Source organism: Abrus precatorius, unplaced genomic scaffold, assembly GCF_003935025.1.
Source record: "Abrus precatorius isolate BTA unplaced genomic scaffold, Abrus_2018 Scaffold8, whole genome shotgun sequence".
NCBI classification, from domain to species: Eukaryota; Viridiplantae; Streptophyta; class Magnoliopsida; order Fabales; family Fabaceae; genus Abrus; species Abrus precatorius.
In genome coordinates, this window is record NW_020874428.1 from 35,927,320 (window position 1) to 35,954,978 (window position 27,659).

The 27,659-nt window shown below is 30.9% G+C and overlaps 2 protein-coding genes across 4 annotated transcripts; both read left to right on the forward strand.

Moving 5' to 3' along the window:
- The first annotated feature begins 1,981 nt into the window (after positions 1-1,981).
- LOC113846069 (G patch domain-containing protein TGH) lies at positions 1,982-13,121 on the forward strand. Of its 3 annotated transcripts, XM_027473918.1 has the most exons (16): positions 1,982-2,349; positions 2,959-3,049; positions 3,136-3,230; positions 4,385-4,488; positions 5,672-5,733; positions 5,810-5,884; positions 6,610-6,758; positions 7,331-7,406; positions 7,492-7,578; positions 7,704-7,781; positions 9,243-9,384; positions 9,636-10,122; positions 10,521-10,805; positions 10,892-11,020; positions 11,179-11,397; positions 11,680-13,121. In XM_027473918.1, the coding sequence occupies exons 1-16, from the start codon at positions 2,215-2,217 to the stop codon at positions 12,544-12,546; spliced, it is 3,081 nt and encodes a 1,026-aa protein (XP_027329719.1). In that variant the 5' UTR covers positions 1,982-2,214; the 3' UTR covers positions 12,547-13,121. The 3 variants fall into 3 exon arrangements, with proteins under 3 accessions (XP_027329719.1, XP_027329720.1, XP_027329721.1); XM_027473919.1 differs by lacking the exon at positions 7,492-7,578 and having other exon boundaries at positions 2,036-2,349; positions 7,707-7,781; positions 11,680-12,988; XM_027473920.1 differs by lacking the exons at positions 1,982-2,349; positions 2,959-3,049; positions 3,136-3,230 and having other exon boundaries at positions 4,391-4,488; positions 5,810-5,879; positions 11,680-12,988.
- A 7,265-nt stretch (positions 13,122-20,386) lies between these two features.
- LOC113845903 (putative phospholipid-transporting ATPase 9) lies at positions 20,387-27,103 on the forward strand. Its single transcript, XM_027473591.1, has 11 exons — positions 20,387-21,073; positions 21,562-22,910; positions 23,036-23,146; positions 23,627-23,903; positions 24,176-24,264; positions 24,352-24,460; positions 24,797-25,006; positions 25,274-25,399; positions 25,511-25,609; positions 25,740-25,931; positions 26,059-27,103. Exons 1-11 carry the CDS (start codon positions 20,681-20,683, stop codon positions 26,719-26,721), a joined length of 3,618 nt encoding a protein of 1,205 aa, XP_027329392.1. The 5' UTR covers positions 20,387-20,680; the 3' UTR covers positions 26,722-27,103.
- The last annotated feature ends 556 nt before the right edge of the window (positions 27,104-27,659 follow it).

The following is a 27,659-nucleotide window of genomic DNA, read 5'->3' on the forward strand; positions in this document are numbered from 1 at the left end:
TTTAATAAGAAATAAAATTAATAACTAATATTTATATATTAAATAACTATTATTTAAGATTTAATGCAAGAATAAAAAAACATTAGCTATTTTTTCTTTAAAATAAATTTATTTGACTACGTTATTTCCTTCGTCATGTTTTATCAATTCTTCGTTCTTTTTAGTACAAAACTAGAAAGGCAATGTTAAAATTATAGGAAAAACAATATTTTTTTAAATCTGTATACTAATAAATTTTATAACATAAATTTTAATATAAACATGTTTATTAAATGCATATTTAATTAAATTGTGTATCTAAACATATGTTAAATAAAAAAATTAGTTTATTTATTTATTTGGCTTAAAACTCTATTTAATCAAATTAGACTCGTTTAATGAATAAGCTTGTTTTAATAGTTTGTAACATTTTAATTTTTGAAACGTTACATGATGACATGTTTGAACTATATTTATTTATTTTTATCGTCGTCATCTATTAATTATAATAATTACTTCCTTTATTATTTTTTTAATTTTTGCAAATCTTTAAATGCATACTTTTTCTATTACATTATTTTAATTTTGTTTATAATACCAACTAACCTGTGAACTAAAAACCCATTGTAATGGGCTTCGATCGTATAACCCAAGAAAAACACGGCGCGTCGAATCTACACGCAAGGGAGTGTTGTTTTCATTTAATTTTCATGGCATTGACTAACTCAATTTGGTTTTGGATTATCAAGTTTTTCTTCACAATGTTCAACATATAACAGCTTGATTGCTTTAAAATTTTTAAGTAGCAAAAGATAAAGATTAAATACAATATTTTCATATTTCATAGAATTTTTTAATTAAAATTAATTATATTTTTATAACTAGTATAATTAAAAATAAAAGTGTCTAAGTCTGGTGCTTCATATAAAAATAAAAACATATCAGATGACCTAATAATAACTTGCAGCTTGACCTAACTTTTTTAATAAATAAATAAGGTTTAAATTTTTTTAAAGTCTAATTAAATAAATAGGACAGATTTAAATTATTTATAAAGTTTTGTTAATCCTAACAAATCAAATAATATATATGTATTCAAAAGTTAATATTTAAATATTTATTTATAATTTGTTTATTGTGTATTTATTAGTCTAAGTTTAATAGTCTATTAAAAAAAATTATAGCAAACTTTATTAATAAATTTCAGACAAGATCAAACTAAGTAAAAAATAAGACATTTAACATATAACATGTTTTTATGTCTAATAATTATATTAGAAGTCTAATTTATTTAAAGTGAGTTCTATTCTATCATGTTTTTATGCCTAGTTTCATGTAATATACCGTGATAACGTTAATACATTTTAAAACAACAATGCTTCCAAATACAATTACCGATAGATAAAGATCACACCATTCTTCATTTTTAATTCATGCGGTTTGTCATGAATGATGTCAAGTTCACATAACAACTTTTTGTTTTGGCCTTGCAGAAAATAAAATCATTTGTGACATTTTTATTAGAAAGACCTCAATATGGTTTACATCAGTGGTGTGGATTGGAAAATAAATATTTGTCCTATTCATTGAATATATTGCAAATAGCATTAAAACTTTTGGGTTGGCATTTGATGACAGGTGAGAATTGAGAGCTTCCAATTTATTTACTATTGACATTTTAAGTGTAAAACAATTTTTTTTAGAAACATTTTGAATTTTGTTTAACCTCAAAATCTAATTCCTAATTTTGGATTGACTTTTGATCACAGGTAAAAATATGGTTAATCATATTAAAACTTAATTAAGTGTTTTTTTTTACTAATATTACACAATTTAAACTCAATTCTAATAAAAAAACTATCTAGAGCTATTTTATAAATTTTTATTTTTTAATATTATTAAATACTAGTTTTTGGTTGAATCATATAAACTACAAGATTAAAATCAACAGTTTATGAAAAAGAAGTAATTATATATATATATTTTTAAATAATTATTAAATACCAATGCACCAAAATTTTGTCCCCAAATTTTTGTCCGTTGTATAGGTCAGGTTCTGTGTTGATGGTGTTCCCGAACCATGGTCACTCTTGAACTGCACATCAATGGATTTTACACTTCCAAGACCAGCTTCTGAAAACCCTAATTGATTATTTGCCATTCGATTTGAATAAGTACTTTTGGAATTGGATTGAGCAATAGCAATCTTCCAATATCAGGAATCAGTGGAAATAAATGGAATCGGACGAAGACGATTTTGTTTTCTACGGAACGCCGATAGAACGCGAGGAAGAGTTAACCAGCCGCAGAAAGAAGGCCATTGCCGAGTCCTCTGGTCACCTCCGATCCCTCCCTGCTTGGAAGCAAGAGGTCAGAATTTGTGTTATCGAGTTGCTGCGATTCTAGAAAATTCGAGTGCATATAGCAAAAAAACGAGTGTTCTGGTTTTGTTTCTTGTTGTTATGTGAAATAAAAAACGGAAGTCAAGTTTATATTATCCTGGATCAGACTGAGATGATTAAATTCTGCTACGGGCTTCATTGAGGACTTCAGTGTTCTTTCTAGGATTAGGATTCTTAGAATCCCGGGGCTGTCACTCATTAACTATTAGTTCCTAGAAAAAAATAGAATTGAAAAGAAGCTACATGGGTATTGGTTTGATTATTGAAGTGTGTCTTGTTAATTGGTTGTGTCTTTTTTTGCACCATAGTAGTTCTTTTGTTTTGGGTAATACTAGATTTATACTCTCAATTAAATTTCAACTCCTGTTTTGGTGTTTGAATCCTATCCAAGGGTGTGTAAGTGGCTGCTTCTGTGTATGTGAAGCTTTGAGGTATATGCAGTTGAAAATAAATTTTGGTCCTTGGCCTTAAATGTTTACATTCACTGTTGAGGACCCTTTAAAATTGAGGGCATGCCTTTCCTAACGCCGCTGCCTGTATTATAATTTAGTTGTAATTTTCATTTCTCCATATCCAGGTTAGAGATGAGGAGGGGCGGAGAAGATTCCATGGAGCTTTTACAGGAGGTTTTTCTGCTGGTTACTATAATACAGTGGGTTCAAAGGAAGGTATAAGTTTATTGGGAAATCATAATGGTCCTGTTATAGTTTTGAATATTTAAAGGTCGGTGTTAACTTTATGAATGAATGAGCAGGGTGGGCACCTCAGTCATTTAAATCATCCAGGAAGAACAGAGCTGAATTCAAAGAGCAGAACATATTGAATTTTCTAGATGAAGATGAGAAAGCTGTATGTTGAATAATATCTGCCAGTATAAGTGTCTCTGTAATTAATGATTTTCAACATATTTATATGTATATGTTTCTAAGTCCTCCTATTATAAGTTAACTTCTACGGCAGTAGAGATGTAGGTAAAGAAGTAATACCAAGCAGATCCAACTTTTTACTTTACAAGAATTTCATACTGAATCTCTGTGTAAATATTTAGTTGTCCTTTTTTAAATTTAATGTATAATTTGTACTCGCTTATGTTTGGTATACATATTTCTACATTATGCCATTTTCTATATCTTTTGATGTGAACTTTACTCCTACATTGACTATATATATAACTATAGTAGAGCTTATAAAGATTTGAGTAATACTCACTTCCATGAGTTAGCTTTGAGGTTGAATTGAGCCCAACTTAAATTTAAGATTGTATTAGAATTTATTATTGATATGATATTGGGTTACCCTCAACCGTCCTTAAAAAAAAATATAGTTCTGTAATCTCCCATGTACTAAATGTTCAGTCCTAGACATAAGAAGAATGTGTTGAAATCCCATTTTGACTAAAGATATTTATATAGCCAAAGTAGAGCTTATAAAAGCTTGGACACTTCTTACCTCTTAGGCTAGCCTTTAGTGTTGAGTTAGATCAAACTCAAATTCAAGATTAATATTAGAGCAGGATACATAAGCATCCTTGAGATTTTGAAACATCACAAGTGACCACTTAAAGTTTGGAAAAAAGTCTGAAGCACATCCTATGAGGAATACATAAAAGATTAAATTTATTACATTAAAATTCTCCAAGAAGGGGAAGTTTGTCCTATTTAGAATTTAAACAAGAAAGTTTCTTTTAATTTTAGTTGATGGTGGGGGAGAGCAAGTGGTATTTTTAATATTTCAAAATCTCAGGAAGGGGGGTATTTATTATTTATCATTTAATAATATCATGCTTTTAGGATAGGACTATACTCTTCTTTGCTTTTCTAAAGCAATCTCAACTAATATGTTGTAAACAATGGTAATACTATCATTAACCCAATCACAACATGTCAATCATGTGGATGAAATCAAGTAGTTAGGTTACTTGCTCAATTGGTGGCTGGGGCTTCAGTTTTTGTTACTTGATTAATTCTTCATGAGTTCTAACATACCCTTTGCATGTTTTGTAGGAAATGGAAGGTCAGCTTTTGGGGACGTCTTCACAGTTTGACACATTTGGTTTCACAGCTGCTGAAATTGCTCGCAAACAAGCTGAGAAGGAACAGAAACAGAGGTGATTTTATTTCTGTAATTATTATTATGGTCCTATGATGTGCATGCATCAATTAACTTCGTTAAGGAATTTTTTTTTTGCCTTTTCATGCTGCTTTTTTTAATTCCTTATCCATAGTATATATACAAAATGAGTGAAATTAAAATGTTTTTGCTTCTCTTTAGAATTTCATTGTTTACATTATAAAACAAGGTTTTACATGCAAATTACATTTTTGTTTTTGAACCAGTTGGGTTCTCATGTTACAAAAATTATGTGACATGGACTACTATTCAGTTTCTTTTGGTCTTTGATCCATGGTAAATTTTTTGGGGCCTCAAGTCCTTTTGTAAGTATTCAAGGGTAGCAGAGCTTTGCTGTATTGATATCTTAACTGTGTGTGTGTTTTAATGCTCTTTTGTTTATTGGTATATTCTCTTTCTATTACATTATTCTTCTTTCATCTTCAATCAACAATGCAACCACAACAGCAGCTATCACTATGCCTTTTCCCCTTAGATGGGGCTGGTTACTTGGATCAAATGATGCCATAATGTTATCTTGTAAATTATCTCTATAGCAAACTATTGATATTTTAGGTTTGATTCCCGTGTTCAGTCAAGAGGGGTTAAGCCTTAGTGCAACAAGGTTGCTGTTTGTGACTTGGAGGTCATGGGTTCAAATCCTGGAAACAACCTCTGTAACATTGGGGGTGATACTAAATCTATCTTTCCCAAATCCCGCTAGATGGGAGCCTCATTCATTGGACCACTCTTTTGCATCTTGAGCAAAGGAAAAGATTGAGGAGGAAAAGAAACTAAAACATGCTAGTTATCTGTGTACATGTTTTTTTGGTTTTTAATCCAAATGGTTATTAGGCTTATATATTTTCTTGGTTCTGGAAATATTAAACAAAAGCTTAACTTTTTAAATTCTTTTCTGTAGTGGTGATGAGAGTATAATGTTTGAACTTTTGTCCCCTTGAAATTTGATACACTGTTATCTTCTGAGTTAAAGGAATTTAGAAGCTCAAAGTTTCAATGTATTTGTTATTTTCTATTTGAAATAGGCTCATTTTCCTTCCTTTAATGAAAATACTCTCTTTATGTGTCTATTCCATTTTTATTTTTTCATTTTCCATTTTGTTTCTATAACCATTTTGATGGGACTTCCATACTTCTGTGTGTTCTTCATTTTATTGTAGGCCATCCATAATTCCTGGACCTGCTCCTGATGAAATAGTTGTTCCAGCTACCGAGTCTGTTGGTAATGTCCACTTAATTTTAATAGCATCTTCCTTCATAATTTCTTGATCTCTTACCTCCTTGTTTTTGTTTTTAAGGGGTAAAACTTCTCTTGAAGATGGGATGGAGTCGTGGTCGCTCAATCAAGGATTCACATGCTGATGCACTGTATGGTATGGCTTCCCATTATCATTTTTGTGATTTGTTTTCTTGCATTCCATTTTATACTTTATTATACAAATGCATCAAATACGAATTGGACTGTAAGGAAGGGTACCCTTTAAATTTTACCTCTTTTTATCAATTTGGATTGTAGAAATCAGGTTGCTGTTCTTCCTTCTTCTGAGTAAAATAACAGGATTACATTGTAGTTTCAGATCTGTATGTAGCTGTGCTTGGATCTGGATTTCTTTTCCATCCTATCCCTCATTAGTTTACATTAGACATTAATCTTGATATATTTATAATTTTCTAAGATCCAATAAGTATTTGTGATTTAGATTGTTATGTGTATGCTTTGATTGCTTTCAGTGCTATATAAAAGAAAAGTAGCTGAGGAGAAAATTATAATTTTTTCATGTGCATTAATTGTTTCATTGATCTTCTTCAAATCATTACACATGCACTGATTCTCTATAGGATGCGAAAGCACTTGGCATTGATACTCTTTTAATTTATATTCTATTCGTTTATGATACATATTGTCATCTTATTGTTGTCTTCCTTATGTGTATTGTCAGTGATTATCCCTTTTTATGATTGGGAATGAGGTTGGTATTTGTGTTGTTTGACAATGGGGCAATTTTCTTTTTCATCTATGTTTTTGTCAGATTGATGTCTAATTAACTAGCTTACATGCTTTGATATGTCAGTTTATGTAATTGTACTGTCTGTGTAGATGCCAGAAGACAGGCTCGGAGAGCTTTCTTAGCATTTTCTTCAGATGATCCGAAAATGAAAATTTCCAAGTCTGAGCCTATCAAGGATGATATTGACAATTTTCCTGAGCAGCCTGTGAATGATGATCAGTTCTCCAAGAGCACACCGGTGAGAAGTTTCCCTTACCAATGCTATGTAAATGTTATTGATTTCTAATATGATAATCTTCTTAGACCTAATTCTGATGAATGATTCCTTACAGAAAAGGTGAGGCACTTTTTTAGTATAATTGTATTTTGAGTTTCAACATGTATTTCAGTAAAGTTATTTTCCTTGAATTAAATTGGTTTGATTTCTATCAGGCCTACCCTTTGATGATAAACACTTGCCATATATATATTTTGCATGCCAAATTTTGGAAAACTCAAAAAAGAACAAGTATGTGACACATGGTTGATATTTCAATATATTGGAAAACTATATTAGTGTTGGTTGTAAGATATTTGAATGGAGTAGACAACAATCTTGAATTACTGTGAATATTATGAGCAGATGTGTATTATACAAACTTCCAATCCAACAGTGGAGTTTGTGAATATATCTATATCTCTCATTCTCAACAAACTAACATTTTAGTTATTTTGATTCAATTGGGTAATTGTCTCTTGTTATAGCTGGTGGTAACTTGTAAGTATATTGGTATTGATAGCGGACATGTCTGATATACATCTTTTCTCTAGGTTTATGTACTCAACCCAAAGCAAGACTTGCATGGATTAGGTTTTGATCCTTATAAACATGCTCCTGAGTTTAGAGGTATGCCTTTTCTTGATCTATATGTGACACCTGCTGATGTGGTTGCTGGAAATTGATTTTTAACTGTATTATCTCCTTTTTACAGAGAAAAAACGATCACGCTTATCCAGTAAGAGGGGACATGGGTACAGCAAAAACATTTCCTCAAGAGATAGTCTTTTTGGTTTCAAGTGTAAGATACTTAAAACTGAATACATGATAATCCATATTCTTATTTTCATTTTCTGTTTTTTATTATTAGTTGTCGGAAAAATATCTTTCCCTAGGTTGATTTAAATTTCAGCTTCCTTTCATCAGCAGGAAAGGCTGCCCCTGGTTTTGGCATTGGAGCACTTGAGGAACTTGATGCCGAGGATGAGGATGTCTATGCCAATAGTTAGTAGCTTCACTCTTTCATGTTAGGATTGAATATGATTTTAAGTTGGGGCCCTTTTGGTAAGCATGATAGGATATGACCTGATAGTTTAAAACTTAACGCTATAGGTTCTCTAAATGAAGATACATTGCAAACATTTTTTTATTTTTAAATTTTAAAACCATTGTACCAAATAAACATATTAAAAGAGAACAGAACATGGATTTAAATTTCAACATAAAAGAAGACATACTATCAGAGAGATTAGAACAGCCTCCTACTCTGACTTTTGATTCACATGAATGTTTGTCTTGAGGATGAGAATACAACTACAAGGCATCCAGTGTAGTTTTGGCTGAGAATGAGAAGATAAACATATTGGCAAGTTGCGGTAAAGTTTTGGGTAAGCTGCCAAGCATTGAAAGTGTAAAAGCTGTTTAAGTTAAACTTATTGGTGGCAAAAGGAGAAGGTACTAAGGTGTTGTGCACATGATTATCATATAGGGAATCACCAATTTTTGAATCATGAATTGTTAATTTATCAGATCATAAGATTCAGAGGCACAAGTTACCTAAAACAACATAACCATAAGTTTCATAAAACAAAATCATCAGTGAGTTCAACTATCAAAATCATAAGTAACCAAGTAACTACTAAATGGTAGTACATCCCACGTGTACTAAACCTCATTGTTTTTGGACAATGATAATACTTACATTTGATGTGTAATCTCTTGTCAAAAATAGTACGATATTCTCAACTCTCAAGTAACAACTTTCTTCCCTTTTTTTTTAACTCAAAGATCACAAAATGTTGTTAAACGAAGCCTTTGTTTTGAAAAAATGAAAACAGAACAATGTTAACCAAATAAGATGCATACAGAGTGAACTAGTGACTATGGGAAGCCTCTGTTTCAGAAGAATGAAAACAGAGTTATGGAATGATCAAATAGTGCAAAGAGTGAGTATCGAAACCCCTGAGAACAATAAAAACAAAATAATCAAATAATCAAATAGGATGCATTTAGCAGTGCTGATTTAGTTCTTTTTCGTTTACTGATTATTTAGGGTTTCATGGAGAACTTCAGCAGCTCATATATAAAATTACAATCAAGCCTAATCTAATATGAAGGCCTGAATAAGTAATTCATTGTCTTAATGTATAAGAGGGGTAAGCTTATGCAATATAATGCCCAACACTAAACAACTAACAAAGTCAGTATTTTATTAATTAATCCTACCATACTTTATATAACTTGTCAAATGGGCTCTTATTAATGAAACTTTGGTCTGTGGAATTAGTGCTTCCTTCTGAGAAGCCACTTTCAGCTTTAATGTTTTAGATAATGATTTTTTGCCACTTGTGTGTTTTAATCTTTTAATCAGAGAATACATTTATTTGAAGTAAGTATGAGGAGTGTAATTTTTTCCTATGAAAATGTGAATAAACAGGCATAATTTTTTCTTTTACATTTTCTAAGGTTATGAATTTGAAGATGCTGTTCAAGAAACTGAGGAACCTTCAATGTTGAGCATAGAAAATCAGAGAAAGAAAGAGCAGAAGGACAAGGGCGATCTGCCTGGTTTTAGAGTTGCATCAAATTCTGACTATAAAATGGAAAGGTTACTGAAGCAATTTATTGCCAAACAATCAAACTGATATGGTTTTTTATTTTTGAAATTCTATATTATAACTCTTTCACATTCCTGATGGTGCTGATTTTGGTTAATAGTAATTCTGAGGGCCTAGGGATCTTATATCATGAAAATATTTTTACACCGTTTGGGTTATGAAGTCTATATATCTTATCTTCTTTAGATTTTGTATTTATATGATTTCACTTTAAACCATAATTGCATAAACTGATTTTCAGATTTGAGGCTCCTCAGATTCCCAAGGATTTTGTGCCCCGCCATGCCTTTTCTGGACCTCTTGACATTAACCGCAAGAACTATGAACTCCCTCCACCAGATGTTTCTCCTCCCGAGGATAGCAATTTAAAACTATTAATTGAGGGTGTTGCTAATCTGGTAGCTAAATGTGGTAAACTATATGAGGATTTATCTAGAGAAAAAAATCAATCAAATCCATTGTTTAATTTTCTGTCTGGAGGAACTGGCCATGATTATTATGCAAGGAAATTGTGGGAGGCACAACAGAAATGCAGTAATCAAACTAAGCAGCAGTTGGATGGAAAAATGCCTCACAGTGGGCAGAGGTTGTCAGCTGAGAGTCGGGGCCAGATCTTAGGAGAAAAACCTCTAGAAAGAAGCTCCCAAGATGCATCCTCATCTGTTGCTTCTACAGATGTTCAGCTCCAATTTAATCTCACAGATACATTTACTAAGTCGGTATCATTTGTAAGTAGCATAATCTTTCTGCATTCAACTCCCAATTAAATAACTAGAGAATATATCTTTTTTATTGCTTCTAGTAGTTTGGTTGGCTGTCTAATCTGTGGCTTCGACTCAAATAATTCCGTTGATGTGATTTTTAGATTTCTTTCTGTGGAATCTTAACAACAGGGGTAGAACTGAACCTTTAATGGCCAGACTTTTGGCACAATGGTCACTGCCCTTTCCATTGGGCAGGGGTATTATGCTGGTTTTTTGTATAAATCCTACATGAAGCGATAATGTGATTTTATCCTCCCCCTTTAGGAGATACCCCTGTTCCTTCCCTAGACTGTAAAGCTTTTTATTTTAATCCAAAAAAAAAAGGATCTTTACTAATCTTTATTTCCTTGTTTTTGAACCAGAGTGAGTTAATGAATGTTGAAAAGCCTTTCAAAGATGATCCTGCAAAGCAAGAAAGATTTGAGCAGTTTCTTAAGGAGAAGTATAAAGGGGGATTACGCACTGCAAGTGCTAGTTTAGCTAGTGATATGTCAGAAGCTGCTCGTGCTCAAGAGAGACTAAGTTTTGAGGCTGCAGCGGAGGCAATAGAAAAGGGGAAACAGAGCAGGGGAAGCAAGCCTTTAGTTCCATCTTCCATGGATTTCATCCCAGGTGGTGTTATGCAGTTCACTTCTGGTGAAGTCGAGGTATGACTACGGTGATGTTCCTTTTGTTTCTTTCCTGTTGCTTTGGCTTAAGTTATTTGACACATCTTGTATTCCTGTGCAAACAGTCAAAGAAAGACCTGCAAGCTGAAGATTTATTGGGGAAGAAAATGTACCCTAAGAGGGAAGAGTTTCAATGGCGTCCTTCACCTCTTTTGTGCAAACGCTTTGATCTTATTGATCCTTATATGGGAAAGGTACTTAAAGTAGCCTGCTACACTTAAAAAGTTATTCTTATATTGATTTTCTTGCTTGATTTGGAGAACATTTTTCACCTTTTATGCTCGGTATTGAATTTTTGTTCTGGACTTTCCCAGAATGTTCCAAGCTTAAACATATTCTTTGCTCTTTGCAGCCACCACCTGCTCCACGGATTAGGAGTAAGATGGATTCCTTGATTTTTACATCAGATTCAGTCAAAGGCACCAAATTGGACGTGCCTGTTACTTCAAAGAAAGACACCCCACCTTTGCAACAATCTACTCATAAAGACGTAACCAAAAGTATTACTGAAAATGAAACTGAAGGGGATGTGGAAGTTGAAAATATTGAAAGGCCAATTGACCTATACAAGGTAACACCGTATTTCTAACTCGTTCCAATCATTATGGTTAATTCCTTCATGTCAAACCATTTCTCTGATTTGTCCTTGCCAAAGCATATTTTATACATGTTTCTGATTTCTTGTTTTTTGTCTGTGACCATAAATCTTGGGGGTACCTTTTCATGACAATATTATATTTAATTTGGTTCAAGTCTCAGATCTTTCTAATGCTTATTTATCACATGCATATCTTAGATGATATCTCTCCCTAGCAAGCCACGAGCACCTATAAAATAAATTCATATATTGCAGGCTATTTTCTCTGATGATTCTGATGATGAAGGGGAAGACTCTAGTATTAGGATGGTGGATAATCAAGAAAAGAAAGCTGAAGTAGCTAATACAGCATTGAGCCGTCTGATTGCTGGTGATTTTCTGGAATCATTGGGCAAGGAACTAGGCCTTGAGGTTCCTCCTGATATGCCTTACCCAACACAGAATTCCAGGAATGTTGTACCTCAGAAAGAAATTGCCAATGAAGATGGAAGAACTGACATCCTGAAGAGTGAAAATAACAGTGTGACGTCATTAAATCATGATTTGCCAAATTATCAGGACATTGCTCATGAGGGGGATCCATCAAAAGGTGACACCATTCATGGAAATATGCATGATAGTATTAATATCAAAACCAAGGCAACCAGTATTTCAGACAGCAAACGCGGCAAGTCTGATGGTGAGAGTATTGAAGATGACAGGAAAATTAAATCACCTTTAATCGACAGCAGAGGCTATAGCAGCAACTCGGAAGAGGAAAGGAGCAGAAAGCGATCTAACAGGGAAAAATATGAAGAAAGGAAAAGTAGAACACCTTCAACACATCGCCAAGATTATAGCAGCAGTTCTTCATTAGAAGTGGAAAGGAGCAGAAAAAGTTCCAGGCATCGTCGACACAAAAGGCATGATGCAGGAAGTGATTTATCTAATGATGAAAGGGATAGACACCGTTCGAGGTCAAAAGGGAGAAGGAAAGGTTCTTCTCAAGAAAAAAACAGTGGAAGTAAAAAACACTCAAAACATCACAAGCAAAGAAAGCATGACTCTCCAAATAGATCGTCTTATTATAGCACAGAGAAGGACAATGCACATTCCAAAAAAGAGAAAAGGCGGAGGGAATAAGCGAGAGAATTGTTTCCTTTGTTAAAGAACTTGGAATTATGCTGGAGGATCGTTGCTGTATTAAAAGATGTTACTACGTTTCGAGGTTTTGATGCTGAGGTGCACCTTATGGATTTAATTTCTTAAGAGCGAAACTCAGGCCTCTTATTGTAATAGGTTGCTTTGTTCACTGCCTCGAAGTAACGCTGCTTAATTCAATTCCCCTACCCTATCGTTTCTTGGATGTGAGGAAATGGAATTGTTACCTGATTATTTGGACTAAAAGTTAGGGAGTCCTGTACCAAAACTAAAAACTAGTTGGGGGTTTAGGTAATGCTTGGTTCTAAGGTTACCCGTTAGGACTCGTTTGGACGTCGGAACTAGAATTGGAATTGACTCAGAATTTTAAATTTTATGTTTCACTTTTACAAAGAATTTGGATATAAAATTAAAATTTTAAATTCAATTCCATTGTGAGTGTACGATCTATAACTTTAAAATATTGACACTATACACACACACATATATATAACTAAAATATATTCATGACTATCAAATGAATTACTATCATTTAATATAAATTATTCAATTATTTTTATTTTTTGCTTCTCTTGTATTTTTATTGGTTGATGAATTAATTTTTAATATTTGTTAAGTTTCTTTTGACATCTAAAATTTTAGTCATGTTTTTTTAAAACAAAAAATTTACAGAAATAAAAAATATTAGATATCACATTATATACGAAAAGTACAAAAATGATAACAAAGATTAATAACTATAATAAATACTCAAATAACTAAAAACAATACATGCAATAAAATATATAGTAAAAGCTATGAATTTGTGATAAATAAAATAAAAATGAAAGAAAATCAGATCCAAATGTCATTTGAGAAGAGTCAAGCCAAAACTACATAACAATCGTCGATAAATGTAATATAAAAAATATTCAAAAATTGTAAAACTGAAAAATTGCATTATTACATCATCAACTAGTGTAATAAAAAAATTACAAAAATATAGTATTTAAAAGCATTCAAAAACATTTTTTTTAATGTAATATCAAAATCATTAACCCAAAAGGGCAACATTTTTCTTCACGTGAAATAAATTTTTGTTGGACGTTAATACAATGTTATTACATAAATAGTATAATGTCCTGTTGTACGACTATAGAATTTTTTTTTTAATATCATAATTATTTCTGCAGAGAGATAAGAGGCTAAATAAAAATGAAAACATCATATGTTAATTAAATATAAAGAGATGAGAAAGAAAAAATGTATTTTTAAACTTTTTAACAGAGTAAGAAATGGTAAGTTGTAATTTTAGAGAGCGATACGTGAAATTAACAATTTAAAAACGGATATCAAACATAAAATTTGGAACTAATAAGCTCAATTATAATTCTAAACATTAATTTGAAACTTAATTCTATGCGTCAAAGGACACTTATGTTAATACTTCTAATAAATTAAAATGTGATACTCCAAGTTATTATTATTTTTTATTTCAGTTATTTTAGGTAGCGTGATCCAAAAGTTCAAGAGACGAGATGGATTTCGATCTCTTCAAGCTAATAATCCAATAGGGAGTTCACCTTGTTAGAGGATTGTGAATGGTGCAACTCCAAATATTAATCAGTAAATCATTTATTCATCTATTCACATGAACGTGACGATTCCATATACCTTTTTCTCCCTCCCTCCAATTCAAACCTTTATGAAGGCTTCGTCATAAAGGTTAGAAAATTTATTGAATTGGACAGATAGTCTTGTGGGGGAGAATTGTACTTTATCAATGTAATTTTGTTGGGGATGATGTTAAGAATCGTAGTTAATACACGCCGCTTAAATATTAGAAGTTTTAACTAATTTTAAAATGATAAGTGTTTCTTTCTTCTTTTTTTTCTTATAAATTTAACCATATAAAAGATAGGGTATGTTTAGTTTGTGAAAAAAATAAATAATAAAGAAATAGATAATGTTAAAATTTGTTATTTTTTAAGGTGATAATAAATAATACTAATAATAAAATAAAGTAATTATTAAGATGTCCCACATTAGTTAAGAATAGAGACATAATATTATTTATAAGAGTTATATCTTCTTTTATGAGCTAACTTTTAAAAGTGAATTAGACTTAAATTTTTTAACATAGTATTAGAGCTTATTCAATTATGCTATCCACGTATGCTTAGTCCTACACATGAGAGGGTATGTTACCATTCTTGAAATAGTAATTGGTAATTAAAGACTCTCAAGTGTAGTAGAAGAAAATATTATAAAACTTTTATAATATTTTAATTTGTAAATAAGAAAAAATAATTTTTTAATTGATAGTTACTAAAATTTCTCGTAATAATTGATTTTTTTTAGAATAAAATATTATCTGTTGTAATTACTATCGACTAAAGACAAAAATATTCAAATCTCTGTTATATGTCAAAACTGTAATATTGGTATAATTTAATTAGACATATAATCATAGAAGCATGACTTGTGGGCTGTGATTCCTGAAAGTGAGTGTCGTGGGCTACAAGTACTTGAAGTTTAAGTGGGCCTTAGTTGAGGCATTTGACCCAATAACGTCTTGGGTTGTTATTCGGTGTTGACATAAACAACTTTTAGTTTTCAGCCATCTTAAACTGACTCAGAATAATATTATTAAGTTGACCCCAAAAAAAATATTGTTAATTTCTACTACCAAAAACTACTTTTTTTTAATATAATTATCAGTAATAATTAATTTCAAAAATTAATTTAATACTTTGATTTTGAAATTTTTTAACTAAATTTCAATGTGAATAGTATTAAGTTTTATTTTAAATATTTAAATTTAAACTGATAGTTTTCTTTAACATTTCATTAGTTCTTTGATACTAGTTTTATGTTTCTCTGTAATTCCTTTTGAGATTTTTTTAATATATCATTTTTAAAATTCTAAAAATAAAATTTCCAAATAAAGAAAAGAAACACTTTTCTCTTTAGTTCTTTGATATAATATTTCTCTTTAATTGCTTTTTACATCCTTCTTTTAATATACCATTTTTTGTATATTTTAAAAATAAATATCGGAATATATTAATCACTTTAATTCACGTGCTAACACTTGATAAAATTTCTGAACTTTTTGTTCTTTCACAAACTTTGGTTAATTATACTCATATCACCATAACAATCGCATTGAAAGGCAGTGACACCTCATTCTTTGCGAATCATAAGATCTTGAATGCACCACAACTTCCAAATATTGCACGTGCGTTCCGTGGGAGGGACTCTAGAATCTTCACAAACTCTATTGAATAATACAAATTTTAATAAACGTTAACTGATAATTAAAAATAACTTCAAGAATGTATTACTAATTTTTCATAAAATATGAGCATTAAGAGTACGTAAAAAACAAATTCATGCATTTATTGATATTATAGTATCTTATAATTTAACATTTTTTCTTACTTAACTCTCCAACAATAACATCAAAGAATATTAGTCATGATAAAAAAAAAGTCAATAATGATACTAATGATCAATGTAAGAATATCATATAAAGATAATAGTAACACTAGATAAGTTTTAATAGAGAGCTAAGTAATACTAGTTTAGAATTGAAATATTAAATTATATAAATATAAATATAAATATAAATATAAATGAATAAGAAATAATTTTGTTATATATTTAATTTAAATCTAATAGTCAATGAAGTAATAAATTATAATCCGTTAAATTTAAATTAAATAAAAAGTTTAAATTGAATATAAAAATTTTTAAACTTTTACTAATATAAGAAGATTTTTGGGTGAGGAGCACGAACAATAAAGAGATTAATTGTTAAAAAAGATATTATTTTTTTTATTAAATATTACTTTTATTATCTTTAATTAGCTCTTCTCTTCTTTTTAATTTTTATTAACTAGTAAATTTTTTCATTAACGGAGTGAGAGCGAAGTGAAGAGAGGGAGCACCCCTACCTCATCGGCTTGAGGTGAATATATATATATATATATATACTTTTATTAAAAATAAAAAATACTTTCAAATCATAAAACAAAAATAAATGTAAATAAATAAATCCTTGAAACAAATTAGGAAAAAAATGGATAGTGGGTATGATTAGTATTGGGTGAGGGTAGGTGGCAATGTGTATATTGATGGCATGGAATTGAATAATAAATAGGGTTAGGAGTTATATGTGTCGTTAGTGTATTTGTGAGTCTGTTTCTTTGGAAGCAGTTTCGTGAAAGCGAGCAAATGCTACCCAATCGCCATCAACATCAAATGCTACCCAATTCAATTCGCTCAGCCAAATCTCATATAAGTTTGTTTTTTTAAAATATAAAATTAAAATAATATTATTATTCAAACATACACTGAATCTGTGAGCATAGTACAAATTTCTTAAATGGCAGACAACCAGATTTTCTCAGTCCGTAACTTTACAATCACCTTAATAAGGTTTTTCACCAGAAAATCGCACCATATTTTAATTTAATTGTTTATAATTATTTTTCTTTTTTCATATAATCTCCCTGTTACTAATTCATTATTTTGTTAATATTTACTTATGTATCATCTAATTTAACATATAATATAATATAAATAATGATGTGACATTTATACTTTTAGTCTCTTCATGTTTTTATATCTTAGTTTCAAAAATTAAATTTTATATCATAAAAATTTATTAAAAATAAAAAATAATATTATCAATGACATATCTCATTTATTAGTCAAATTCTATAACAGACAACTCAAACATTATATAAGAATTAATAAAATAAGTTAATAAATTACTGATAAAAATATAAAATAATTTTTTGAGATTCTAAATTTTAAAATATAAAAAGTAGTTATATATGATATTTTATCATACATATTATTAAAATGAAATAGAACTTTGATTCTAATTAAGATCACACAAATAGTATGTTAAGCATTTAAGTTTTTTTTTTTTAAACTACATAAATCTCGATGCAGCTTTAAAAATTTGTGCAGTTTAAGATGACAACAAATTCGTCATTAATGCTTGGTCAAAGAATAGCCGAAATTTAATATTTCGTTTAAAATAAGTATTGTTTTAATGATTTTTTTAATACAATACAAATTTATGATTTTTAATAGTATTATTATATTAGATTTAATAATTTTTTATTGTATATTCTTAAATATATATTAAAAATTAGTACTGCTTTAAAGTTATGTAATTCATAAGTTAAAATATATAGGAGACACACTAGACGACAAAAAAAAAAAGGCTTTTAGTAGCAGATGATCCAATAATAATAATCATAACATTTTTTATGAGTTCCACAAATATCTCTTTGAACCACAACTTTTCAAAAAACTTATCCAAAAAATTACTCAAAATTTTGTCACCAAGGACATAAAAGAAAATTTTAATTAAAAATATCTATTTCGACTTCAATTAAGACTTATTTCAATTCAATATTTTTAACAAAAATAAATTTAACACTTAAGAGTTACTTTTTGAACAAACATAACTAACAAAACTTAGTCAAGATAAAAAAAATTATTATTTAAAAAAAAAACTCTATACCTTAGAGAATTTTATTTTTCCTAAATAAGAATATATTAAAATTAAATTCACATACACATATATAAGAATAGTGATATTAATATAATAAAATCTTACGACAAAATTTGTAATAAAAAACGAAGAAGAAAAAGTGTAAAATAAGATAACTGATATAGTAAAAATAAATTATAAGTCACTCTAATCACGAAGAATTAATATGTGGTTTAAAGAACTGACCATAATTAATCATACTCAAATCACAACGACTTTGACTTTGCCAAACAATTAATGAAAACTGAAGTCACAGCTGACATAAGCTTACTATGACATTTCATTTTAAATTCATCCCATCAAATAGTTTTTGGAGTTTTTTAATATAAATTTCAGCTTAATCTCTCTCTCATGTTTTTTCCCCCAAAATGTCTGCAACTTGTTGCATGGATTAGAATGTGTGGTTTTTAAAGAATGAATTTTTCTATGTGAACCCAAAAGTTATTACTGACCCAATCATATTTAAAGTTATGCATAATTTTATATTAGAGCAACAAAATTATAAAATTTAATATTTACATATTCTAAAATTTAACTTACCTTTTAACTTTTTAAAAATAAAATTTATTTCAATATTAAATCAAACAAACACTAATTATATTCACAACTTATTCATGTAAGATTCTAAACATTTCAATTCGACTCTTCAAAATAGGTTTATGAACAGAAGAAAAATGTTTTTTTTTTCCATCAATATATAAACGATGATAATAAAAATAAATTAATACAAACATGTTTTGATAAAATAAAATAGATGATTGTTGATTAAAATAGTAATAAGAGCACGTGAAGAGTCTCTTTGACCCTTTCCCCACGCATCCTTAACCAATTTCTCGAGCTGCGTCATATCTTAGACTTTTGTTATCTTTGGAATTACACCTTCCTCTTCTCTCATGCCACCTTACCCCATTTCCATCAATTTTCTTATTCTTTCATCACCATATTTCCTTCACTTTATTCAACTCTCATTCGAATCTTCCTACGTACACATCAATGAAAAATGTTTTTAATCAAAATATATTTTTCATATAATAATAAAAAATAAAATTGAGTTATATAATCATATATTGATATTAAGATTGAAGTCCTACAATAACTTAAAAAATATAAATAAATTTAAAATAAATTTTGTTAAACTTAATTCATAAAATAAAAAATAAGCAACTAATAACAGTAAAAGTTTATTAAAATAAAAAGTATTTTTTTTCATTTAAATTAAACTAAATTTGACTTGAGTCGTACATCTATACAGTAATATTGAAATGTTTGTTATTCAAACCAAGTAAAAAAAGTATTTATTGTATTTTATAATTTTAATATAATACATTTACATTTTTTTATAAAAATTTTATATTTATAAATATTTAAACTCAACTTTAAAGGTTGAAATTAACAAAATTTATTTAAAAAAAGTCTCATTATTTATGTATTTTTTATTTTAATTATTTACTAGTATAAACTAAAAAAATATTCAAATAAAAATATTTAATTATTATAAAAGTAAAAATAAAAAATAATATATTTCTTTTTAAATAATCGCATAATCGTCAATACACTTTTAATTTTGACAGCTTGATTCAGATTTGCAATTTTCGTCTTAAAATCTCACAGCAACACACACCTATAATGATGAATGAAATTGCAGAAAATTCTATCTATGCATTCTAAAGAAAAACAATTTTAAAATCAAATAAGTCATCGTTACAATTAATTTGACTTGTTAATTAGATCAAAATTTGAAAAATATTTATTCTAAGTCTAAATAAGGGACTTTCTAGAAGCCTTGGTCCGTACTCCGTAGTTTTAGCCTCACATATTTTAAGTTACAGTTGGCATTTAGCTTGACTTTCATAAATTGGACTCGTACGCAGATTTAGCGCATGCTTTTATTAACTATTATTGACAAGAAGAAAACAATCATTCTTAAACATTTTTTGCCAAAAATATTTTGATTAGCTTTTAAAATATAAAACGAATTAATCATAACGTTGAATTGCAACTCCTATAGAAGCAGTCTTGTTAAGAATAGTTCCCATGATTTCTCATTTTTTTTCATACTTGTCGTTATTCCAGATTATAAAAACAAAGCCTTAGATAAATATTATTAGTTTAGTTGAGTCATTGGAACGAGTTTGGAAGAGAGAGATCCATTCTCATGTGCACGTTGAAAAGTCTAATGTTGTTGGCTATGAAGAGTCAAACTGGGATGGCAGTTTTATTTATCTTCCAATTCAATCAAACACATAATAGCTTACCCTCTTTCCCATCACTTTCTTTCCAAAGTTATACCTTTCAGCTTTGTTAAAGGAACCTTTCTTTTATTCGTTTCTGGGTCTACCATTTTTGTACACATATAAAAACGCCATTTTTTGGTTTTGGTTTTAAGTGTTGGAATATTTCTCACCCTGTACAAATCACTTCATTCCATTGGTTCAATATCTTTCTTTGATTCTTTGTGTGAGGCCGAGTTTTTCAAGATTGGATTTTGAGGATCATTAAGCTTAGTTTGAAACTTGAAGGTTGAATCTCACAAGTTGGTAAGCCTTTGCTTTAGTTGGAAAAATGGGTGGGGGGAGAAGGAGGAGGCACCACTTCAGCAGAATCCATGCATTCTCATGTGGGAAAGCTTCTATGAAGGATGAACATTCACTTATAGGAGGTCCTGGCTTCTCAAGGAAGGTTTATTGCAATGACCCCGAACATGCCATGACGAGTCTTCAGAATTATGGAGACAATTATGTCAGAACTACTAAGTATACATTGGCCACGTTCCTACCCAAGTCCTTGTTTGAGCAATTTAGAAGGGTTGCAAATTTCTACTTCCTTGTTTGTGCAGTTTTGTCTTTCTTGCCTGTTTCTCCTTACTCAGCCATCAGTAATGTTGTTCCTCTTCTGGTTGTGGTCGCTGCCACAATGGCCAAAGAGTTCATCGAGGATTTTAGGAGGAAACAACAGGTAATGTTTTTATATCATTATACCTGCTTCTGCCGCAAATTTCTGGTTGATATGTTGCTCTGCTCCCTGATGTTATGCTTTTTTGCAAATTGCTTATCTGGACTAAACAGTTATGGATGATGGGCATTTTTTGTTTGACATGTCACTATGGTCGTTGCATTTTTACTAGACTAGAACATAGGTGATTTGTTGCTTTGCGGAGGTATTGAGTTTAACCTGTGTTAATTGGTTTGGAAATTTCTAATGAGGGTTGTTATGGAAAGAGACTGAGAGGCAAAGTGATTTCTGTGCTAAATTCATGCCTTAATTTATGTTAAGATTAATGATCACATTTCTCTGATACCTTTTTCCTAGCATGTGCAAAAAACCTTTTGACAAATAGGTAATACTGTTCTTTAGTTTTAGTAAACTTTATTCTTTCAGAAAAAGCAAAAGGGTTACTTTTTCTAGTGCTCTTGATTAATGATATTGTTTTGTAATCTTATCAGGATATAGAGATGAATAACAGGAAAGTTAAAGTACATCGTGGAGATGGTGGTTTTGACTATTCTAAATGGAGGGATTTGAAAGTTGGAGACGTAGTGAAGGTGGAAAAAGATGAATTTTTTCCTGCTGATCTCATCTTACTTTCATCAAATTATGATGATGCAATATGCTACGTTGAGACCATGAATCTTGATGGAGAGACAAATCTTAAACTGAAACAAGCACTGGAAGGAACCTCAAAGTTGCAAGAGGACTCAGCCTTTCAAAATTTCAAGGCTGTCATCAAATGTGAAGATCCAAATGCAAATTTGTACACATTTGTTGGCAGTTTGGAGCTTGAGGATCAACAGTATCCTCTTGCACCTCAGCAGCTTTTGCTTAGGGACTCTAAGCTGAGGAACACTGATTTTGTTTTTGGTGTGGTAATCTTTACTGGTCATGATACAAAGGTTATGCAGAATTCCACAGACCCTCCATCCAAGCGGAGCAAAGTTGAGAGAAGAATGGATAAGATCATCTATTGTCTCTTCTTTGTCCTTATTTTGATTTCTTTCATTGGATCCATATTATTTGGAGTTGCCACAAAGGATGACCTTAAAAATGGAAGGATGAAGAGATGGTACCTTAGACCTGATGATACCAAAATTTACTATGACCCGAATAAAGCTGCAGTTGCAGCGATTCTGCACTTCTTGACAGCGCTTATGTTGTATAGTTACTTGATTCCAATTTCCTTATATGTCTCCATTGAAATTGTAAAAGTTCTTCAAAGCATTTTCATCAACCAGGATGGAAACATGTATTATGAGGAAACTGATAAGCCAGCACGTGCTCGTACATCAAATTTGAATGAAGAACTTGGTCAAGTTGATACCATACTTTCAGATAAAACAGGGACTTTGACTTGCAATTCCATGGAATTTATCAAGTGTTCTATTGCTGGAGTTGCTTATGGACGAGGAGTTACAGAAGTTGAGAGAGCTCTATCTAGGAGACATGAATCACCTTTAGGTCTGGAGTTGAAAGAAAAGAAGAATACTACAAAGATTGGTGAGTCAAAGTCATCTGTTAAAGGGTTTAACTTTAAGGATGAAAGGATCATGAATGGAAATTGGGTCAAAGAACCCAACGCCAATGTAATCCAAAACTTCCTACGTTTGCTGGCTGTATGCCATACTGCAATACCTGAAGTTGATGAAGAAACTGGTAAGGTTTCATATGAAGCCGAATCACCAGATGAGGCAGCTTTTGTGATTGCAGCCAGAGAACTTGGGTTTGAATTTTATGAAAGGACACATACAACTATTTCACTAAATGAATATGACCATGCATCGGGCATGAAAATTAAAAGGTCAGTTTGCTGTTCTTGTGTATGAAAGCTTAACTGTCTATCATCTTTTATGTGTATGTGTGTGCATGTGCACAATTGAAAATTGAGTAATGTATTAAACACAACATATAATTCCACTTTTTCAGGTCATACAAACTTTTGAATATATTAGAGTTTAGTAGTGCAAGAAAGCGGATGTCAGCAATTGTAAGAGATGAAGAGGGGAAACTACTACTACTTAGCAAAGGCGCTGATAGGTTTGTAGTCTCATGCTTTAATTTTCAATCTTACTAATTATGGATAAATGTGGTTTCATGCAAACATATATTTCTTAGGAGAAATCTAATCTCATTAGTTAATTGCAAACTTAAACAATAAGAGTTGTATTAAATTTGATCCTTTTAGGAGTGAACTAAAAGAATGGAGACACAACTTCCTTGATATTTATTTCTTTGCCCATAACCTAGTATCCTATATGTTGATATGGAAATACTAGTTTCCTTTATGAACTAAACAGCCTGCGTTTTTAACTGTCTTTTGAAATTCCTTCCCAACCATAATTAGAGTTGTCAGTATTTCTCAATTTCTGACTATGTTCTACCAAGTCCCTTGCTGACTTGTTATCCTATGTAAATTTAAAAGTGGTTCTTTGCTATTCTAGATGCACTATGTGAACATCATTAAATTTGTTTTAAAACTTCATAACATTAGAAATTACTTTTCTTTTCTGGCATCAGTGTCATGTTTGAACGAATTGCAAAGAATGGAAGGGAGTTTGAAGAGAAGACCAAGCAGCACATAAGTGAATATGCTGATTCTGGTTTGAGGACCTTGATACTTGCATATCGTGAACTTGATGAAGAAGAATACAATCAATTTAATAAAGAGTTGACACAGGCCAAGAACTTAGTGAGTGCATATCAGGAACAGATTGTCGAGGAAATAGTACAAAATATTGAGAAGGATTTAATTCTTCTTGGTGCTACTGCAGTTGAAGACAAACTACAAGATGGGGTATGTTATAAATACTGTTTTACTTTTGAAAAGTAGAGGAAAACAAGGACTTTGCTTTCTTTTTATGTCGGCGTGTTCAATGTACCTGACTCCCTATTACAATTTTGTATCACATAATTGAAATTACTTTACTAATCAACAGTTCCTTTTCACTTTTTTCAAGCCATTATTTGTGTTTTTTTGTTAAATTAGCCGTTTCCTATCCTATGATAAGTACTTGGTTATAATAGTTCTATAGGTTATGTTCTTATGAATCAGCTTGTGTTGGACAGGTTCCTGAATGCATTGACAAGCTTGCACAGGCTGGGATTAAACTGTGGGTTTTGACTGGTGATAAAATGGAGACAGCAATTAATATTGGGTAAGTTCAAAGATTATCTATAAATTTTGGAATTGTATATGCAAATAATTTGGTGTCACTGATATGGTAACTTTTCTATGGCTGCAGATTTGCTTGTAGTTTACTCAGATCAGGAATGAAACAAATTATAATTACCTCAGATACTCCTGAAATCAAATCAATGGAAAAAATGGAGGACAAGTCTGCCTCTGAGGCGGTAAGCTACTCTGATCCTTAATTTCTATCAACAGACATTAGAGTTGATGTTGGTGTCCCTTTAGCATGTCATGAGATGATTGAAAATCTTTAGGTTGTTATTTCACTTAAGTACAACAAGGAGATCCCAGGTACAACATATGAATTAGAATGGATGAGAAAGGATATGCAAAATTGAATATATAGCAGTTACAACACCATGTATGACAACACGTATCAATTAGATTGCATGTTGCATGGGAGAAAGAGGTGTTCAGAGACTTTTTATAGCATAATATGTGTTCATGTGCTTGCTTCCAGTTTACCTGAGTTTGATGGAATCTTACTTATTCTTCAGGCAATCAAGTCAAATGTTCTTCGTCAAATAAAGGACGCAAAGGAATTACTTTCTAAATCAGATAAAAACTTTGAGGCCTTAGCCCTGATCATTGATGGGAAGTCTCTTACTTATGCACTAGAAGATGATGTAAAGGACCTCTTTCTTGAACTTGCCATTGGCTGTGCATCTGTTATCTGCTGTCGTTCATCTCCCAAGCAGAAAGCACTTGTAAGTTTTTGTTGTTACTTTGTCATCCATCAATGTATTTGCCTTTTCTTTTTTTATGTATAAAAGCTCAGGTTGCACAAGTTTTACTCTTGTTATTATTATTATTATTTTGATAAAGTTAGACCTAGCATCTTTCTTGAAATAAAATGGAGCAAACTCTTTTATCTTAAAATTTAGGATGGTCAATGTGCCAAAGTGAAAATCATAGTCTCCTCCTTTGATGATTATCACTTGCTTAGTTTCTAAATGATCTATATAATGATGCAGGTTACAAGACTGGTGAAGATTAGAACTGGAAGTACTACTCTAGCTATTGGAGATGGGGCAAATGATGTTGGAATGCTCCAAGAAGCTGACATTGGGATTGGTATCAGTGGTGTTGAAGGAATGCAGGTAAATCTGCAATATTTTTTTTTTTGCTTTACCTTTCTATTACCACGACCCTAATATTGTATACCATTTGTCTCTTAGGTTCTTACTTTTTTACTTCATTAAAATTTTCAGGCAGTTATGTCAAGTGATATTGCAATTGCCCAATTTCGGTTTCTAGAGCGCTTACTTCTTGTGCATGGACATTGGTGTTATAGAAGGATCTCATCAATGGTAACAATCTTGTCTCGTCTTCACATATATTATATAGTATTTATACTGATCCATGACCTACTGCAGAGTTTTATTCAACTAATATTAATAAAACTGTTCTTGTTGATGTATTTCATTTTCTATTTGGCAGATCTGCTACTTCTTTTACAAGAATATTGCCTTTGGCTTCACTCTGTTCTTCTTTGAGATGTATGCCTCATTCTCAGGGCAAGCTGCGTACAATGATTGGTTCTTGTCACTATACAACGTGTTCTTCACTTCCCTTCCTGTAATTGCTTTGGGAGTGTTTGACCAGGATGTTTCTGCTAAATTATGTCTCAGGGTAGGCATTTAAACTTAACACCTTCATGATGGCAAACAGATTGAAATTTAATTTCCTCAGCAATATAAATGTAAACTACATGATTATTTTCTTCTCATGAAACACTTCATTTGTGTTCACTTTTCAGTTCCCATTATTATATCAAGAAGGTGTGCAAAACATCCTATTTAGCTGGAAACGAATAATTGGTTGGGCACTGAATGGAGTTGTGAGTGCTGCCATCATATTCTTCTTTTGCATTCGTGCCATGGAACATCAAGCATTCCGTAAAGGTGGTGAAGTTGTGGGGCTAGAAGTTCTTGGTGCCACAATGTACACTTGTGTTGTGTGGGTGGTGAATTGTCAAATGGCATTATCTATCAGTTACTTCACATACATACAACACGTATTCATATGGGGAGGCATTCTGTTTTGGTACATATTCCTCCTAGCATATGGAGCCATTGATCCTTCCCTCTCAACCACTGCTTATAAGGTCTTTGTTGAAGCTCTTGCACCAGCTCCATCTTACTGGGTCATCACTTTCCTTATTGTTATTTCTTCACTCCTTCCATATTTTGCCTATGCTTCCATCCAAATGCGGTTCTTTCCTATGTATCATCAAATGATACAATGGATACGAAATGATGGCCAAACAAATGATCCAGAATACTGTAACGTGGTGAGGCAGAGATCAATAACACACACAACAGTTGGATTCACAGCGCGTTTGGAAGCATCCAAGCGATTTGAAGCATCCAAGCGTTCTGAAGCATCCAAACATTTTGAAGGGAAGTCTGAGAATCAATAACCAAATTTCTTTATTTTATTTAATTTTTTGTTGGATGCCAAATTCATAGTCAAAACAAGGTGTAAATGTTTTCATAGGTCACAAACCTTGTACATAATTTTGGTGAAGAGGCATCTTCCATACGCTGCGTTACATGAATCCTTAAAGAGAGCAAATTAAAGCAATCTATCCGTTTGGATTTTTTGTTCAGAAGATTATGATAGACTTTGGCTATTTCAAGATCCGAAAGAAGGTTATGATCAAACAATAATGTACATCGTATATGATTTGTTGTAGGATAGAAGAATAATCCGTTTAATTTGATTCATTCTTTGATGAACACGTTTTGTAGCTTTTGAGTCTGGCTTGGTTTTTTGTGCATGTTTTGAAACTATTATTCCCTTCCTTCTTTTTTTTATATTGAATAAATAAATAAATAATTTATCAAAATTAATAAAAAACAATTATGTCATAATTTATAGTGTATTTTAAAAATATTTATAATAATAAATAGTCAAATTAATAACTTATATATTAAATAAATAAATATATCTACTTATATGCATGAATGAATAAAAGTTAAAATAATTTTTAATTAATGTATCGAAAAACAAGTTTTTATTTCTTATAATAATAATAGTAATAATAATTTATCAAAAGAATTAATATTATGAATTTGTTGTGACTATATAATAATAACAATGAACAGTAAGATTAGTTCCAATTATGAATGCAGAAGCACGTTCTCAACCCATATGATGTGGGATGGGATTCAGGACAAACCCTGATTGAGATCGAACATTAACATAAGCTATTAAGGTGTGGCACTGATGTCCATTGCTAAATACGCTTTTCTTTTTTCTTGGCAATCTTATTCAATACAGCCGATCTGGACTAAAACTAGAATTTCTTTATGTGTTGATTTTTTTCAAATGCTTTATTGGAACATGTATGTAAAT